We start from the raw sequence: 17,410 nt of genomic DNA, 5'->3' as shown, positions 1-17,410 counted from the left end.
TTTTCTCACATTATTCATATCGACAGAGCACCTTTGTTCGTGGTTGACATACTTAGTTGAGCTATGAAGGCGCTACCCACCATGGGCTTTCCCCGGTGGTCAGGTGACAGGGCTCCAGTGCAGGAGATGGAAGGGGACGGGCTGTTTCATAATATTTTGGTTCTTTGAAAAGCAATTATTACTCATCTGAAAGGATGTCATAAGTTCTGAGGGTACTGATTAGCAGGCTTCTTCCTCACTCAAGCAGTGCCTTGAGGTCCTTTGTGTCGCTAATGGTACAGCGAAAAAACTGGGCACTAAAATATTCCAGTGTTGCGCGATACAGGAGAAATGTTGCTGTCTGAAAGAGTAACTGTGGCTTCTCATGTGTGATTGCTGTTCTCACCTCACTTCCTTCCGTTTCAGCTAGCTGTGAGGTGGCTGGAACACAACTGCCATTACCAGCACATGGACGAGCTCCTGCAGTACATCCGCTTCGGCCTAATGGACGTGGATACACTCCACACAGTTGCCCTATCCCACCCCCTGGTCCAGGCAAGCGAGACGGCAACTGCCCTTGTCAACGAGGCCCTGGAATACCACCAAAGCATCTATGCACAGCCTGTGTGGCAGACCCGCAGGACAAAACCGCGATTCCAGTCAGATACTCTCTATATTATTGGTGGGAAAAAGCGTGAGGTCTGCAAAGTCAAGGAACTTCGGTACTTCAATCCCGTGGACCAGGAGAATGCTCTCATCGCCGCCATTGCCAACTGGAGTGAGCTGGCTCCCATGCCGGTGGGAAGGAGCCATCACTGTGTGGCAGTCATGGGGGACTTCCTGTTTGTAGCAGGAGGAGAAGTGGAGCATGCCAGTGGCCGGACATGTGCCGTGAGGACTGCCTGTCGCTATGACCCCCGCAGTAATTCCTGGGCAGAGATAGCACCCATGAAAAACTGCCGGGAACATTTTGTGCTGGGTGCCATGGATGAATACCTCTATGCAGTAGGGGGCAGAAATGAACTGCGCCAAGTTCTACCTACAGTTGAGCGATACTGCCCCAAGAAGAACAAGTGGACGTTTGTGCAGTCCTTTGACAGATCCCTGTCATGTCACGCTGGATATGTGGCTGATGGTCTTCTTTGGATATCAGGTAGAACGCGCCTCCTATGTTGGGTTTATGGAAAAGCACTTTTGCTGTGGCTTAAAATTTCAAAGTCATCTTCTGGAGAGTGGCCCTAAGTAATTGACCAGTTGAGCCAAGGATGCCATTTTAGCTAGTTAAGTATCATTTGCTGAGCACCTACTCCGTAGAGAACCGTGGCGTTGGGAATAATTGACCTTTCTGTGGTGTTTCTGAGTGGTGACTGTTGTCAAAATTCAGGATGAAAATTACTGGGCCATCACACCTGTTTTCCGGCCGAGCCTTCTAGTGCTGCCGTTGTCAGAGCTTGATGACCTGTGGTGTGAAATCCACGGCTACTGTTTTACTCAAGCCCTTTGCTTCTCCTTTCACTCTTGGCTGCCCAGCTAGGAGCCATTTCTTCGGAGGCAGGAGGAATAAAATCCTTGTAAATCCATTTGGCTGAATATAACAAGAGACTTTCTTCCAGGGATTAGCTATGCTGTCTATCGGAGGAAGGGATTAAGTTGCTGACAAAAAGCTTTTGTGTTATCCGTGTGAGTGGTAGTTACTGGTGCCATCCATTCCTGCGTACTCTCCCGTTCTCACTGACCATCTGCAGGAAGTTTAAAGTCTGTTTACCTTTACTCTTTTGACTTATGTTTAAACAAACAAGTAAACACCTTTTGCTTATGGGAAAACTATGGAAACAAGCCAATGAGCAGGGTATAGTGTAACATAGCTTCAGGCAGTAGCTGGGTACCTTTTTCCACTCTGACTTTCTTTAGCTCCTGCTGGCTGCCCTGTTGTTGCACAGAAGTCTATGAGGCCGGCGTCATCCGTCTCACAACATCAACCTGTGTTTTCTGTTCTCAGGGGGAGAAGCTGCCTCATCTCTCAGCTGGAGGATTTCCATTTTATAACCCAAATAGAAGCTAAGTTTCTGTATCACCAAGGACACACAGATTAACAGAAAGATCCCTAGGTTAGATACTGGCGGGAAACCCCGATGCACAGACTTAGACGAAAAACAGCAGCATTAGGAAGTGAAGGTTTCTTGGATTTCCCCAGCTGCCATTCCGGTTTTTAAAATGTCAATTTTGACAAAATTATCCCTAGATTAAATTAGTTTCGGCTCTGTTCATTCCCTTCTACTCTCTTCAATAACCCAGGAGACAGTCAGAGCCTCAGCTTCTGATGTAACCTATCTTATATTAGAATTTAAGTAGTTAATGAATTAATGAATGAAGTAAAGACTAGAGTATATGATGAGGATAAATCCACTATTTACTGGTCCTATGTACTAAATAAAAACATTAGAAATCAGCATATGTGTAGAAATATTTAAATAAAATTCTAATTTATTATGAGCTTCTTTCCTTTCCTTTAAATATGTATTTTAGCTGCTAAAAGAGTCACCTGGACTGTGTTTGGTTTTGCTGAAGAAATTTCCAAAATGGCCATGACTAAGACTTTGCTAATCACAGGAGCAGGTCTGGATTTTCCTGAACACAGAGCAGTGATGAGTTTATGAAGTCAGTTCAGTTTTTATTTTCTCACAATTTTACATTTCTTCCTTTGACTCATTTGGTTACTAATGCTGTATACTCTTAAAATTTGCAGTGTGCTTTCTAAATTTTGCATGAATTCCACATAAATATTTTAATAAGTGTGCCTTGTTTGGCACCGCAAAATATAACATTTTCATTAATTCATTTATTTATTCATGTTATATCCCCATATAATCCCCTGTCCTCACGGTCTTCCCTCATATTCTTGACTTTCCCTTACATACTTATAAAGTTGGGACTACTCTCCACCCCTTTCAGTGATGCTTAAGGGAGCAGACGCTCACAAACCTGGCCAGACCTACCATCTTGGGCTCAAGTATCTTCCCTTTCTGTAAGGGTCTGTGTTTTCTCTCTCTGATTTCTTGCATCTATCAACTTCCTATACATCTTCTTGCCTCCTCTCTCTGCTTCCCTCCTACTGTGAAAGGGAATGCGTTTTCTTTGTTCCTCGAACTAACGAATGCTGTCTGTGTTAACCGTGTTTAATGAAAACAATCAGAATTTTCTCAGGCTTGCTTCTCCCTACTGTGCACTTGAGATGAGGAGCTCACTTTCCCGGTGTAGCGTATGAGACCTTTAATTGGAAAGAAGAGGAAATCACCAGTGACATTTCTAATACCTGTGGTCGTCTGCTTCTTTCCTCGGGCCTAGTTTATAATAAATCAATTGCGAACATAACCATGAGTGGAGAAGGCTTGGCTGTATTTACTCATGGGCCCCTTTATAGGGAAACAAGATTTCATCTTCCTGTCTCTGATTTGGAAAGGTTAGCTTGACATATTGGAACAGAGGAAAGTGCATGAAGCTAGTTCCTAACATTGACCAAATAATCAAGTATTTCCAGTTGATGGCGGGTTGAGTCACTGGCGTCCTCCTGGTACTCTGCAAGCTTTGTCTGAGGTAGGGGTGGGGTGGATGAATGAGAAGGTGGATTGTAAAGTTAGTTCTGTTCCATAGAACACAGAATAAATACGTCCTCAGAGACTTGGTATTTGTAGTGTGCTCGTTCCGGATCTGTGCCCACTCCTGTTCTGTCCACTTGGGGGTCAAAGCATTTTGAAAACTTCACAACTTATCAGTATGAGAACCAGTGAATTCAGAAAGCTATGTTGGATAGATATGCCCATTAGCATTTCATTTAAGGTATTAGAGGCAGGCAGATTTCAAAGGCTTGTGTAGCATTTGACACAGTGACGCAGTTCAACAAGTGCTCAACCACATTTCGGTTTGAAATCCACATTTCTGAAGTAAAGTAAGCGTTAACTATCCTGCAGCTGTGTTTTAAGAATACGTGCTGTCTGTCATACAGGATAGCATGTGAACCACTAAAGAGATTCTTGTGTGTGTTTGTATGAAGGAAATTTTATCTGAGCCCATCCTGCAGAACTTACCTGTTTGTTTCTCTCAGACGGCAGCAAAATAGTGATATGCTAACCATGAAATTGGTGCTGAAAACTAGAAAGCAAGACAAATGGTGCAGTAGTTACTCAAAAGCATCGCATCACAGCTCCTTGATGTTTTTCCTCAGTAAATCCCTCCATACGGTGGTGCTGTGCCATAGATGAATAGGATTAATTCAGTAAACACACCTCCTGCCCTCTAGAAGCTGACAATCAAAGGTTTTTATATCTTAGATAAGTCATGAGTGAAAGAACCCTTCTTTAATTTCCTAACAACTATGCTTATTTTCTTCTTAGTTGGGTTTAACTAAAGCATGTGTTGCCCCATTTTAAATCACTTTAACTTACTCAATTTACTGAAAGAACTTTTGAGTTTTCTACTATTCTCCAAAACTTAAGACAGGGTAATTTTTAAGTAATGCTGTTAAAATATCATGGCTTTGGTTTTCCTCTATCTGCACAGATATTATTATGTTTGCATTTAAAATATTGGGAACTAAGAGCAGGCATGGTTGTGGTGGAAACCTTAAGGCGATAGAGTGCAGTTATTCACAAGTGTGAAACTTACCCCGCTAATTATCAGTCATGAGATGCTGAGCTGGGTCCCAGCGTTTGAAGTCCTCTTCTGCTCTCACACCGGAGCAGCACAGTTGGGTATAGTAGGCAGTCTCGGTGTGATGTGTGGCGCTAGGGGTCTTCCAGGGTACAGAAGCAATATGAACAGCAATATGTTCAAGGTGACGTGCAAAGTGTCATCCTGGGCCCAACTGAGGCCACCTCCTCTAGCTGCTGTCTGTCATTTACTTCGCCACCCTGACTTTCCACTTGAATATTGTCATATAATCACTTCAGTAGTGCCCTTGTCTTTTAGGAAGCATAGCGTTGGACACACCTAGCTTTCTGCTTTTCTGTGTAGTTGTCCTTCAATAACCACAGGAGATTGGCTCAAACACGCGCATGCACGCTGTTAGACACAGCCGCTAGAAAAGGCCTCCAATGGGAGATGTAAGGGTTGCAGGAGGAATGGGAAGGGAGCTATAATTTAATTATATCATAACCTCAAAAGGTAAAAGAATAAATGGAGGTTGACACCCCTCAGATGCTCAAGTTCCTTATTTAAAAGGGCATAGTATTTTCATAGTGCCTGTGCAAATTGTTCTGCATACTGCAGTGTAGATGTTGCATATTCTAAAGACAACGATGGCACAGAAATCTGTATGGGTTTTGTTTGTTTGTTATCATTATTTTTTGGAGCCGCGTTGAATCTGCAGCTGCAAAAACCCGGCACAGAAAGAACTGACAGTTTCCGGCTAGCTGAGACTGTAGGGCAGTTACCAGGAAGACTTGATGGGGTATCTTCTCAGGTCTCCAGGCACATGACAGTTCTCAGCATTCTCTTCAGTGTAGCCTTCTGTTCCTGGCAGTGGTGTGGATTAATAAGAATGTGGATTGTAAAGACTTACTTCAGTTCCATAGAACACAGAATGAATATGTTCTCTTTCCTTCGCTGCTTTACTGCCTTAACCTGCCTCCATTCCTTAAGACCCCTCCCTCTAACCTAGACAGAGAACATTGTCTTCTGTTTTTCATGGTAACTGCAGAGGGAACAATGACTACTGTGACAGACAGATGGACAGATAAGCAAGACATGGTCTGGGAAGGGACCAAGGGTATCATCTAGGCAACCATACCAAGGAGGATGCTGGGCTGACCCTCTGGAAGAAGTCTGAAAGTTTGAGGTACACAGGGTGGGAGGAGTTTGCAGTGCTCAGGGCACAAGCAGGAGTCCACAGCGTGTGAGACTTGTCTGGTACTACACAAGTACCACATTTTCCAATTTCAAACCCTTCAGCGATAGGGATTTCTGATAAATGGAATATGGAGAGAAGCAGAGAGCTATAGTTAATGTGTAAGGAGAAAGTGAGGATCTAGAACTCCCAGTACAAGCTACAGCGGCTGCTCACCTGTGATTCCCACAGACACTGTATCATTGAAATTTCATCCCTGAGTCAGAGCTCATCAGGTAATGTCCCAGTTATTGTCTGCCTTCCCCTATACTCCTACCTATGGGAAGAGATTGTGCAGTTTCTGGGGCATACATAATTCAGTCCTTGTGGCAGCAACCTTTTTTTTCTTTTATTATAAATTGCTTTTGACTTTAAGAAGGAAAAAGGAGATTAAAAGGATAAGAAAAAGGCAAAGAGAAATTTAGCAGAGAAAAGAGAGTGTAGTTAGAGAAGAAAATCCAGATCAATGGAGGGACTTTTCTTTTTAAAAAGAGTGGAAGTGCATTAAGGACACTTGGAAGGAGAGGTGTCGGAAATAGAGACTTCTATCTGGGTAGCAAACCGAGAGCAATTCCAGAGTACCAGGAATGAGAATTAATCCTGGGTACTGACTATAGATCGTAGAACAGGTAGGAGAGACTAGGACAGTGAAGAAAGAATCCCAAACACTGTGCCCAAAGAAGGGAGATGTGGGTGTGGGTCTGGTTGGGAGGGAGATGATACCTATGGGCCCAGGGCCCAGTTGGAGCACAAACCAGGGGTTCCCTTGTTGGCAGATTCAGGTGAGATCTTGATGAGTTTCTGCTAAGATTATATCTTATCCAAGATTAGGTGGTGAGGACAGGGCCATAGGAATACCCTCTGAGAGAACAGGGAACTGATAGGTTTTTTTAAGAAGAAGTTTTCAGAACCTATACCCAGTTTGAGAACTTTTTTGTCATCTTTTCGTAGTGTGACAGAAAACTGGAAAAGGCATACCTTTGGATTAATAGATAATAAAAGGTTTCCGCCTTAGAAATAGCCCAGAGGCCCCTACAGGAAGGTGTTTAACAGCCATCAGGACGGCTAGTCTAGTCAGGGGCAGGGATTATTATCCTAGAGGTGTTTCTCACAAGGGAGCCACACAGGCTGGAGTTTTATAATTTCAATGTCAACTTCCGTTTCCAGGGAACTGAGCAGCCACTACAGATGAATTCTGTGTTGTCTTAGAGTCTAGCAGGCATTTCTCTTTTGCTTCTACTCAAGTCCCCACCTTACACCTTATCTCACCCCACCTAAAGTCCCCACCATCTGAAACAAATTAAAATGAACTTTGACACTGAACTGAGGTAGAAGCCAAACAGAAATGAGTTCTCCCCAATGCGCGTAAGAGAACCTAGTGTTTGGAGGGAGGAAAACACTCAGATCTTCTACGCCCTGAAAACCAGTGAAAGCTTTAATTCCTCAAGTCACTCAGCTGGGCCCTGAAGACCATTCCGTTTATCTTCTATTGCTGCCCAAGAAATGAAGCACAAAGAGGTCCGTTAGCTCCCAGGTCAAAGGGCTAATATTTGATAGAATTTGAATTCTATTTCTTAAATTTAAGAAATTAAGTTTAAAAAATAAGACTTTTCTACTAAACCATACAGCCAACAGTTTTTAGTTTGTTTGTTTGTTTGTTTTTATCACTTTTAGCTAAGGTCCAAGAAACAGAACGTGTCGTAAATAGAATGTATCCATGACAGAGCTAAACATTGCTAAACAATACACAGATGGTGCCCTGGTATTTTGTTGTTGTTCATGGAGAATGAACAATACTTGATTATCTTTACATGTTCAAGTGTCCCCTCTTTCCAGAGCACAGAATTAAGACAGATAGTTCTTCTTTTTGTGGTCCTGACATTCAGTTTAGGGAACATAAACACCATCCTGAAGTGAAAATGTAAAAAGTAGTTTAGCAATACACAGAACTACACGGTAAAGTACAGTATGTGGCCTGGATAAGAGACTTGTTGATGTTCATTTTTACTACAGCAGTCTAACTGTTTTTAATATCCACTGCCTAAAATTATCCTCTTAAGTTGAAAACCCAGACTTTTTCTCCTAGAAGGAATAGCTTTCGATTTGACAAGCTCTTGTGTCTCTACCACAGAGGATGTTGTGGTAATTAATAAAAATGAAATCTTTTATCCCACGCCTGTGCTGGCACCGTAGGGCCATATGGCATTAGCGGGTACATTCATCTCCGCAGCAGCACGCCACTCTACCACCCCCCACACCTCCCCCCCCTTGCCCACCCCCCCAGCTCTCTCTGGCCTAGCGGTCCTCTCCCAGCTGTCTCTCTGCCAGCATGGTAACTCTCTGGTCCCAGCAACCGGTAAAATCAGGACTCTAGAGATCCCAGCATTTTTTTTAAGCTGAGAGGGACCACTCTATCTATGAACAAGAGAGATGTAGGATCCTTAGAACTACATCGTAGCAAGTGGCTGAAGAATCTGGTTGATGGGGAGAGGGCAATTAAAGATCCAGTAAGAAGCCAGCCGAACCTCCAGAGATTGCTGCATGGAGACTGGGACTTGAGAATGAAGCTCTCCTGACAATGAGCAGAGGTTTTGGAGGCCGGGTTCTGACTCCCAACCGAGTGAGTGCTGGGAGTTACAGTGGATATTTGATGAGATTTTAAACAGCAGGTTCCCCCAGTTGACAAAGCACTTTGGTAGATTTCACTTATTTAGAACAACATATGGTACACACTTTACCTCTTTCTGGGTTGTAAATCTGCGCTTGTTCACTCTAGATGACATAAACACCATTTGCATGTTCAACAGCAGCAATCTTTTATAGATACTTTATAAGTTTGAGACTCCTTTTTACAGGTTTTCGCTTATTAATTGCACATCCATTTGTGTGAGCCTCTTAAGTGTGACAGAAACCATAGGGATACTAGTTTTAATTTAATACATTGTTAAATATTCAACATGCTAATTTAGTATAAAGATTCCTGATTATAACTGTCTATACAGCCTTATAAGTGTCATAAAATATGGACCATTTATCGCTTATAAAAATAGACAGTAAAATATATTGTTTTGGCTGAGTATGGTGCCTCCTGCCTATAATCCCAACACTTGCACCACAAAGGAGGATGATCCTGAAGGACTGCTGTGAGTTCAAGGCCAATCTCAGCTATGTAGTATGCTCTAGGCTAGCCTGGGCTGGAGAATAAAGCCTTGTCTCAAAATAAAAGTATATATGTGAACATATTGTATCTGTTCTCATTGTGCCACTTGTCTCAGAGGATAATAGGGAGCTTAATTCTATAAAAATGATTAATAGGGGCTCATACTTAATGTTGCCACTTTTGGGGTAATTAAAGTGTGAGTATGAAATTGGAATATGCTTAAGTAAGAGGAAATTGAAACCATTAAAGAAGGAAAAAAGGCCAAGTACAGTGGCCAATTATTCTACTTATTATAAAAAGAAAATCTGCAGAGATAGCTCAGTGGGTAAAATCCTTGAGAGAATTCCAGTCTCAGAATCCAAGTCAAAACAAGCCAGGCCTTGGATCGGGTACTTTGTAGTCCCAGTGTTGGGAAGCGAAGTGAAGGCAAGAAGATCCTGGTGTTGCTACGTGGCGTTGCTAGCTTGTCAGACCCGCATCTACTTGTGCTCCAAGCCATTAAGAGAATCTATCAAAAAAAAGAAAGAAAGAAAGAAAGAAAGAAAGAAAGAAAGAGAGAGAGAAAAGGAAGAAAGAATAAAAAAAAAACCACAAAACAGTGGGTTGTACCTGAGGAATGACTTTCAAGGTTGTCCTCTGTCCTCTGTCTCCACACACATGTGCAAGAATACCTTCACACACAAACATACACTTAGCATACATATACATAACCGTACAAAAGAAAACAAAGAATGCTACATGAAACCAAATTCAGCCAGCAAAATGCACTTAGTAGTTCAACGTCTTTTGCTGGAAAATGGAAGAAATTTTGATAAAATGACTACAGAGTTGTAGCAAATGTCCCCTTCTGGATTGCTTGTAGACCCTGGGTATTAGTCATCTGAGCCTCTGAGGGAGATCAGAATCTTCATTTCACGAGGATCCTGAGGTTGGCTGTGGTACATGACTCCCCAAAGATAGAATCGCGCTCCTGTTCTTGTTACTCTTCCCCGGAGTTGAGGGTGATGTCGTGAGCATGTAAGAGAGTCAGAAACCTCAAGCTAGTTCTCCTCAGTCTTCAGTTTGCAGGCAGAATTTTCCACCTTTGGAGGACAGAGAGGCTCAGCTCTTTGTTTGCTGCCTCAGTTGTGCCCTTGCATTGTCTGGGGTGGAAACCCCAGGCCTGTCCTTCTTGAGTGAAAGCATAGGACAGCTGGGAGGTGGGGAGCTGGAATGTAGGAACGACAAAAAAATAGCAAGGCCTGTCAGATGACTCAGTTGGTAAGGGCACCTGACAATGTCTAGAGGCGGAAGTTTGATCACTGGGCCCTTACATGGTGGACCCAAACTCGGACCTATTCTGACCGAAGCACGAGCCCAGCTTTTCTAACCCACTGCTTTGGAGATGCAGTCAGTATCCGCCATTGTTGCCCTGCGTACTGTGTGAGCGCTTACCATATCTTGGTAGCAGAGACAAAGGCTGTTTGGCAGTCACTTGTTATCCATCCTCTCTGGTATACATTTATCCATTTGACACGAGTTTTGTGGCGAGCTGTACAGGGAAGCTTAAGAAAAATGCTTTCCTCTTGTCTTGATGATGAAATGCGTTTCTCACTCATGGTAGCATGGTGGTAACTTTTCATTCCTCCTGGCAGTTTTTAAAAGACTTATTTGACATTGGGGAGCCCGCAGTGTATCTTTAAGGTGCAGTTCAAAAGTAAAAGACAAGGTTGCTCATTTTCAATTTGGCTGAAAAGTCTTAACTTTGACTGCAGCACTTCAAAGTTAGAGAAAACTTGGTCTTAAAAAATGGAGGCTGATACGAGATGGCATATTTAATGACGGCTGTATCTATAGAAAGCTGTTAAGATACAGATTATCCCTCCTGGGGTGGGGGAGGGAGATCAAACTGCCAATCTCTAAACTAGACTGGAAAGGAGACGGGAAGGAATCTATCTTTGCAAGCGCTTTGATTGCAGGGGACAGGACAGCAGCATGTGGCATCATAACCTAGAGCAGACAAATCAGCCTGATGACATTCAAAGCCGGGAATACCGCTGCAGGCAAGGGTACTCCAGAGTCGGAGAAATTAAAACATATAGAGACTGTTATTAATTTCATATCTATTTTTGTATAGTCAAATCTGTATGCAAATCCTTAGCATCTCATTTCAGCAGATTAATCTGAAGTGAAGAGCGGTGTGTGAAGGGAATGTAATGCTGAAGCTCTTTGGAATAAATGCGGGCTGAAAACTTGGAGGCTTCCTGAAAGATGTATTTTTTTTTTTAAGAAAAAATAAGGCGAAGAAATAGATTTGTTTACATGCTCGTTTGTAAATTACTTCAAAGGGAAAAGCAATTGAGCCCCCACCCCACCCCCCGCCAGTTTCCCTTTGCAATCCCGACTTGGCGAAAGTTACAGCCCCGGGCTTGGCAGGCGCCTTTGGGGAAGCCCTTCTGGAGGTAATGATGCCGGACCTTCATTTTTTATTCCCAAGTATGATCCAATACCTCATTTTTGAACGATATCATAGGAGGGAAAATTTTCGCGTCATGCTAAGGAATCTAATTATTGAGTGCAGATTGATAAAAATCATATTATGGATGCCTCCGTGGAAGCGAATAAATATCGAAGAGCGCGCGCGGTGATCATGTAGCAGAGGAGGTGTGGTAGCCACACTGTAATTCGCCGACTGTATGCTTAGTACGGAGTGCTCTAAATATGTTGCGTATTGTCGTAAAGTGGGTAGATTTCCACAGTAGATCTTATTTCTAAAATCAAGTAGAGCTGCTTTTGGAGTTTCACAGGAAGAACTGGGAGCCTGGCCTCCTGTTTGCTTTCACTTGGAGAAATGATCAGAGGTGACCTGGACATTAATCTGGTGACTGTGCCCCGGAACACAAGCACTGGCGTTTTTCCTAACCTGCATTGCCTGCGTGGTCTCGATAGATTCATTTATTCGTAAGAGGTTATGCCGAGAGAGAATTCTCCAGCGTTCTGTTTTGAATCAGACAGGAAGCAAATATCAGGGTAGAGGAAATACAGCTCTCATTTTGATCTACATCTGTGTTGGGATTTCAACTTCAGATTTCTTAAATGGGGATTCTTTTCCTTTTACTCTGTTTTAGAAATGAGACAATAAACCCAGAGAATGCAATCTTTAAAAATGGGAATCTCGGGGTTGGGGATTTAGCTCAGTGGTAGAGCGCTTGCCTAGCAAGCACAAGGCCCTGGGTTCGGTCCCCAGCTCCGAAAAAAAAAAAAAAAATGGGAATCTCTGTCCTTTCTGTTCTCTGTAGACGAAGCTTTCGTTGATGGTAAAAGTAGTGTCTTGCTTTGTATAAATAATATGTACTTAAAAGGTGATTGAAAACTGCAGAGTTACTTTTAAAAAGAGAAGTCTGTAGTTAATACTAGCAACCGTTAATTACATGGAGGATCCTATCTCTTTACCAGGGTTTAGGAAAATGATTGGCCTGGACAGGTGCCCTTCTCTTTATGTATCTAGTACTATTGGTATTAATTAATCTAAGACAGCTTATTAATTAATTAAGACAGACATATCCAACTTCTGGATTCTGACTCACTTACCTCTTGATGCTGGAGTTGATGGTGAAGACCTACTCAGCCTTTGTACTGTCAGAGCGAAAACCAAATTGCTGGGTGGCCTAAGACAGTCAAGACAGAGATGGGAATAGAGTTTGTAATCAGCCCTATAGAAACATGAGGTTTTCTTCAGCACCAGAGTGAGCAAAAGAAGAACTTTGAAGGAAAGCTGCTCTGTGGGCACATCAAGCACATTCGGTCGTTCCTCAAATTGCAACCTGTTCCCCTGTTATTAGGTCCTGTGAACTTGCTAGTTGGTGCCTATCAAAGTTAGGCTCATTTCCTCTCCTAAAAACCGGAGAAAAGGACATCCTTCTCCTTGATGATTATATTTCAAAGAGATCTAGGTCCTTAAGAAAGATATTCTTGTTTCCTAAAAGTGGCAAGTGTCTTAAAATAATTGACATTTCAAAGAGACAGAGAAAGTCTTTGCAGTTACACCTAATCTAAAGTAAATGAATTTTAAAACACAAGGTCAGGGTCTTAGCATCAGAAAGGAGCCTAAGCTAAGAGAAGAGAAAGCTAAGCCTTATGCTCGCTCAGTCTTATGGCTGTATATCTTCAATACTAGCAGGAATGCCTTATAGGAACATCTTCTGACCCGATCAAGTTTTGAATCTGAATTTAAGAATCAAGTCTTTCTGATACTTGTTAAGAATATTATTTTATACTATCTGCAGCTACTTATGGGTGGCATTTATAAAGACGGGTGTCTGTTCCCACATTCTCACTGTTAAGAGTAAAGGTTCAACTAGAATTGAAGATGTCCTGATTGTCCAGGGCTCATTGTACAGCACAGATATGAAAAGAAGCATGTCTAAGAGGAATACTCTTTGTCCCAAATGCTTGGCACCAAGTGTTTGGACATATTCAGATTTCCAGGTAGTTATATGTCAGGGAGGGCAACCATTTCTAAACACAAAATTTGTTTACAGTTACACACAGAGTCTGAAGATAATTTTATAAAAAAGGTTTGAGTGTCCCTGTGTTTACTGTGGCCCCTCACTTTGAGGCCAGATGTGAGGTCATCTATTGTGTTATCAAGTCTGCAAATTCAAAAAGCTTCAGATTTTGAATGGTCTTCCACTTATGCGGGGGAAAAAATAGGAAAAATAAGTTTAAAGTATCGACTTCTGTGGCTTCCAATTAAATAGAAAATCTGAAGTCTCTTAGGTTTAGCCCTGTACAAGAGGATGTTTAACAATATTTGAGGTCACTGCACTGGAGACCTGTAGAGCATGTTGTCCCATTTGGTAGCTGGTACTCTCCAGCTTTACTTGCGGTATAAATGCTTGGAATGTGGCTTATCTGTGCTGTGTCAAATATACCCTGGACTTTGAAGATCTTGTATGAAAAGAAATCCTCAGAAAATTTTCTACGGATTTCACATTAAGATATTTTCATCAAATCGAGGTAAGTAAAATGCATTGTTAACTATAATTTCTATTTCTACTTTATAATGTGGCAATCCATGGATATTGTTATCCTCTCCTACATAACATTTACTCTGTCTTTTGATAGATAATGACTTTTGCTGTATGTATTCTTCCAAGGAAATAGCAAACTATCACCTTGCTAATGCACAGATCGTAGAGTTCTAGCTAAGCTTAGAACTTAGCTAAGGACAGGGAGTGCCTCTATAAATCTGTCCCTAGAGCAAATTGCATAGAGAGAAATTTCATCTGTGTGTGCTGTTTTCCCCAGTCCTTTATCTTTTATCCGGCCACGCAGCGCATCTTGCTAGAACTAGAGGCCTCTGGCACCCTACTCATTACTCGCTCTCAAGCGGACTGGTCCTGACATGCTCTGGAAGGGGAATCAGCTCCTAGACTGCATTTCTTAATGGTAGCATGGGTTCACTTTGAGAGCAGATACTCAGCATTATCGAAGTGTCCTTTAATTGTAGCTCCCACTTATTTGGGAAGACCGCGTTTCTTATTCGTGAACAGCTCTACAGTGTGCTACTGTGTTACAGGTGGGGTGACCAACACAGCGCAGTATCAGAACAGACTGATGGCGTACGAGCCTAAGCAGGTAAGACGTTCACAAGAATTCGTTACTTACCTTGGTTAAAATGCGTTTAAAAAAAGATCTCCACGGGAATTATTAATTAGAACGCCACCGTGTGCACCCTCAGCTACCTGGGGAAAAGAGAGCATTTTGGGGGGAAGCCTGTGGTTCCATGCTCTCAGGAATGCCACAGAGCTAGGCATACTGTGGAGAGGATTTTGATTGTAGCTATGCCCTTCCGTAAGGGATGCCATTGGGGGCAGGAGACATCACTATGACCTTGTTATTCTCAAATCAAATAATGTCATTTGACCTCAGATATCGCCAATGGTGTTCTACATCTAGGACAAACACAAATGGTTTGTGTGTGGAAGTCTGGGAATGCTGTGCTTCGAACAGCTGGGTCTGTTCTATCCCCTTTTCTCCTAGAAGAAGAAATGTTTTCCTTTTCTTTTCCTTCTGTCAAAATAGCTACAAACCATGCAGACATGCCCGCCGAATGCTGCCTTTTCCTCGGCTTGGATTTGAATGTGACAGCCTTCCAACATGGTGTGACCCGGAGGTTTACTGTCCATTAGGGCAGTATTAGGATTGGAAACAACAGGTTGCCTTTGGCGGGCTACACCTGGCTCAGCACCACAAGTATGTGCACGGTGTCCCCAGTGTTTCTGCTGGGTTTTTAACGATGACTTGACTGAGGAAGGCATTCCTCCTTTTACAAGTGTGTCTCCTGATATTATTAGAAGCTGTAGATTGCCGAGATTGGATGTCCAGGGGTCAGCCGTCTCATGAGGGATCACTAATTGCAGAAGCCCGAGTTCGGTGCACATATGGTTAAGGAGGAAGCCAGCATTAACACTGGTGAAATGAGTTCCGTTTCATGTTTGTACACACATGCTCTTTTTAGAAAATTCTGCCGGCATATTGTTTACGGTGGGTACCGGCACACATCACATCTGCTTGCATCTTGCTCAGAATCTCAATAACTCCATCATTCAGCCCTGATGCTTATTTCTCTTTTAGGCCTTTGTGGAGAGTCGATAATGCCTGCCATCTGCCACAGAGCACATCGCTACCTGCCAACAGGCAGGCTGGGGTGACCTCTGCTTCCCCACCGCTGATTAGTATTCACACGCTAGCTTATTAGGAGTGACCCCGCCAGGCCTCTCTGCTTCTTTGCCTTTGCAGCGGGTGGTGGCTCACCTGGCAGGCACTGCAGTGAAGGAAGCTAAAGATATAATCAGGGGATGTAGGCAGGCTTTGCAAACCAGATGGCATCTACAGTCTTGTGGCAGGGGACTGGACTGCTAATGCAAACACTGATTCCTAATACTGTAATAGGTTATCGCATAGAGAGCACCCAAGATAAGCATCGTCGGAATTTTTAAATTCACTCAAGCACAATGCATTAAAGCTATTTCTTAGCAAAAATGGTTGAAATCTAGCTCTGACTATTTATTAAAGACTATATTTGATTGAGGAATATTCTATGTTCCAAGGAACCAGGCAGTATAAGCCTCTCAAACTAACAATTCCGTTTTGTCTGCAGTTTACCCTGAGAAATTAGAAATGAGCTAATGTATGCCTCTGCCAAGTCAAGGCCACAGTATGCATGCCTATAGTGAACAAGGAACACACTCTATGTGCCTATAGAGAATAAACGCCACACTATGTGTGCCCATAGTGAATAAACGCCACACTGTGTATGCCCATAGTGAATAAACACCATTGTGTTTGTGCCTGTAATGGATAAATGCCACATCACATGTGCCCACAGGGAATAAATGTCACGCTCTATCTGCCTATAGCGATGAGCGCCTGTACTATATATGCCAATGTTTATGCAAGCATGTGTGTGCTTGCAGTCTGCCTTTTTCTTTGCAGCTTTGTGAACTGGTGAAATTCTATGCATACAAAACATCATGTGATTTTCCTGGTTCAAGTCCAATTTTGTCTTGGCAAAAAGGGAATGAGGTTCTTCCTATACGTTGAGTGTTTCTGACAAAGGGAGTGGTTAGGTTCATTGACTGATCTGTCACTTGCTTTACGTGTCTGTCCACCAGTTAGCTGGGCTTTAAATTTAAAGACAAGGTTGACTTTCTTATCATTTTTAAAACTTGTATTGCATTTTAAATAGGAATCCTATGTTAAAAGGAGCTGATCAGAACTTTCTTATTAAGGATGATTTAGAGTCAAATATTAACGATTTCTCCACTCTTTGGCATCGTCATATAAAGCTTGGCCTTCTACCAATGTAAATAAATATGTCTAACCTGATTTTACTCTATTTGGCAAATGGCATAATGGTAAATGTGCTAAGACTGAGAGAATTCAGATACAAAGGAAATGGTAAATTTATTACTGAGCCGAGTGTTAACTGTGACCTCAGGCCAATTTTCAAAGAATAGGAAAGTAACCTTCACCCTAATTTCTGTGGGATCTTTGTTATTCAATGTTTATATGCCCCCACCCCACTTTTGAGACAGGGTCTCACTACATAGCCCCGTCTAACCTGAAATTCAGTACATAGATGAGATTGGCTTTGAACTCACAGAGAGCTGCTTGCCTCTGCCTCGTGAGTGCTAGAATTTAAGGTATGCACCACCACTCCTGGCCCTAATCCCTGTATTTTTAAAACAGAGGCCAGGCACAGGACATTTATGACACGCAAGGCATTTTCTAAGTCATGACTGGCTATCATGTAAGTTCTAGCATCCCAATTGTATAGCTGAGGGGGTGAGCACGGGTTGGGGGTGGTCAGTAAATTGCTTATGATTGCACAGGAATTATGGCTT

General features: G+C 42.6%; 1 protein-coding gene across 7 annotated transcripts in view; it reads left to right on the top strand.

Moving 5' to 3' along the window:
- Klhl32 (kelch-like family member 32) overlaps positions 1-17,410 on the top strand; it is a 247,220-nt gene that overhangs the window by 212,349 nt on the left and 17,461 nt on the right. For 5 of the 7 annotated variants that reach the window (XM_232840.11, XM_017593707.3, XM_017593705.2 and 2 more), the window contains 2 exons: positions 406-1,132; positions 14,581-14,639. In XM_232840.11, coding sequence (XP_232840.4) covers positions 406-1,132; positions 14,581-14,639 — 786 coding nt within the window. Of the gene's footprint in view, positions 1-405; positions 15,752-17,410 lie in introns of those variants that run through there. The other 2 variants (XM_063261279.1, XM_063261280.1) reach the window with 2 other exon arrangements.

The sequence above is a fragment of the Rattus norvegicus genome, chromosome 5 (genome assembly GCF_036323735.1).
Source record: "Rattus norvegicus strain BN/NHsdMcwi chromosome 5, GRCr8, whole genome shotgun sequence".
Taxonomy (NCBI): domain Eukaryota; kingdom Metazoa; phylum Chordata; class Mammalia; order Rodentia; family Muridae; genus Rattus; species Rattus norvegicus.
This window is presented reverse-complemented; position numbering and strand designations above follow the sequence as displayed.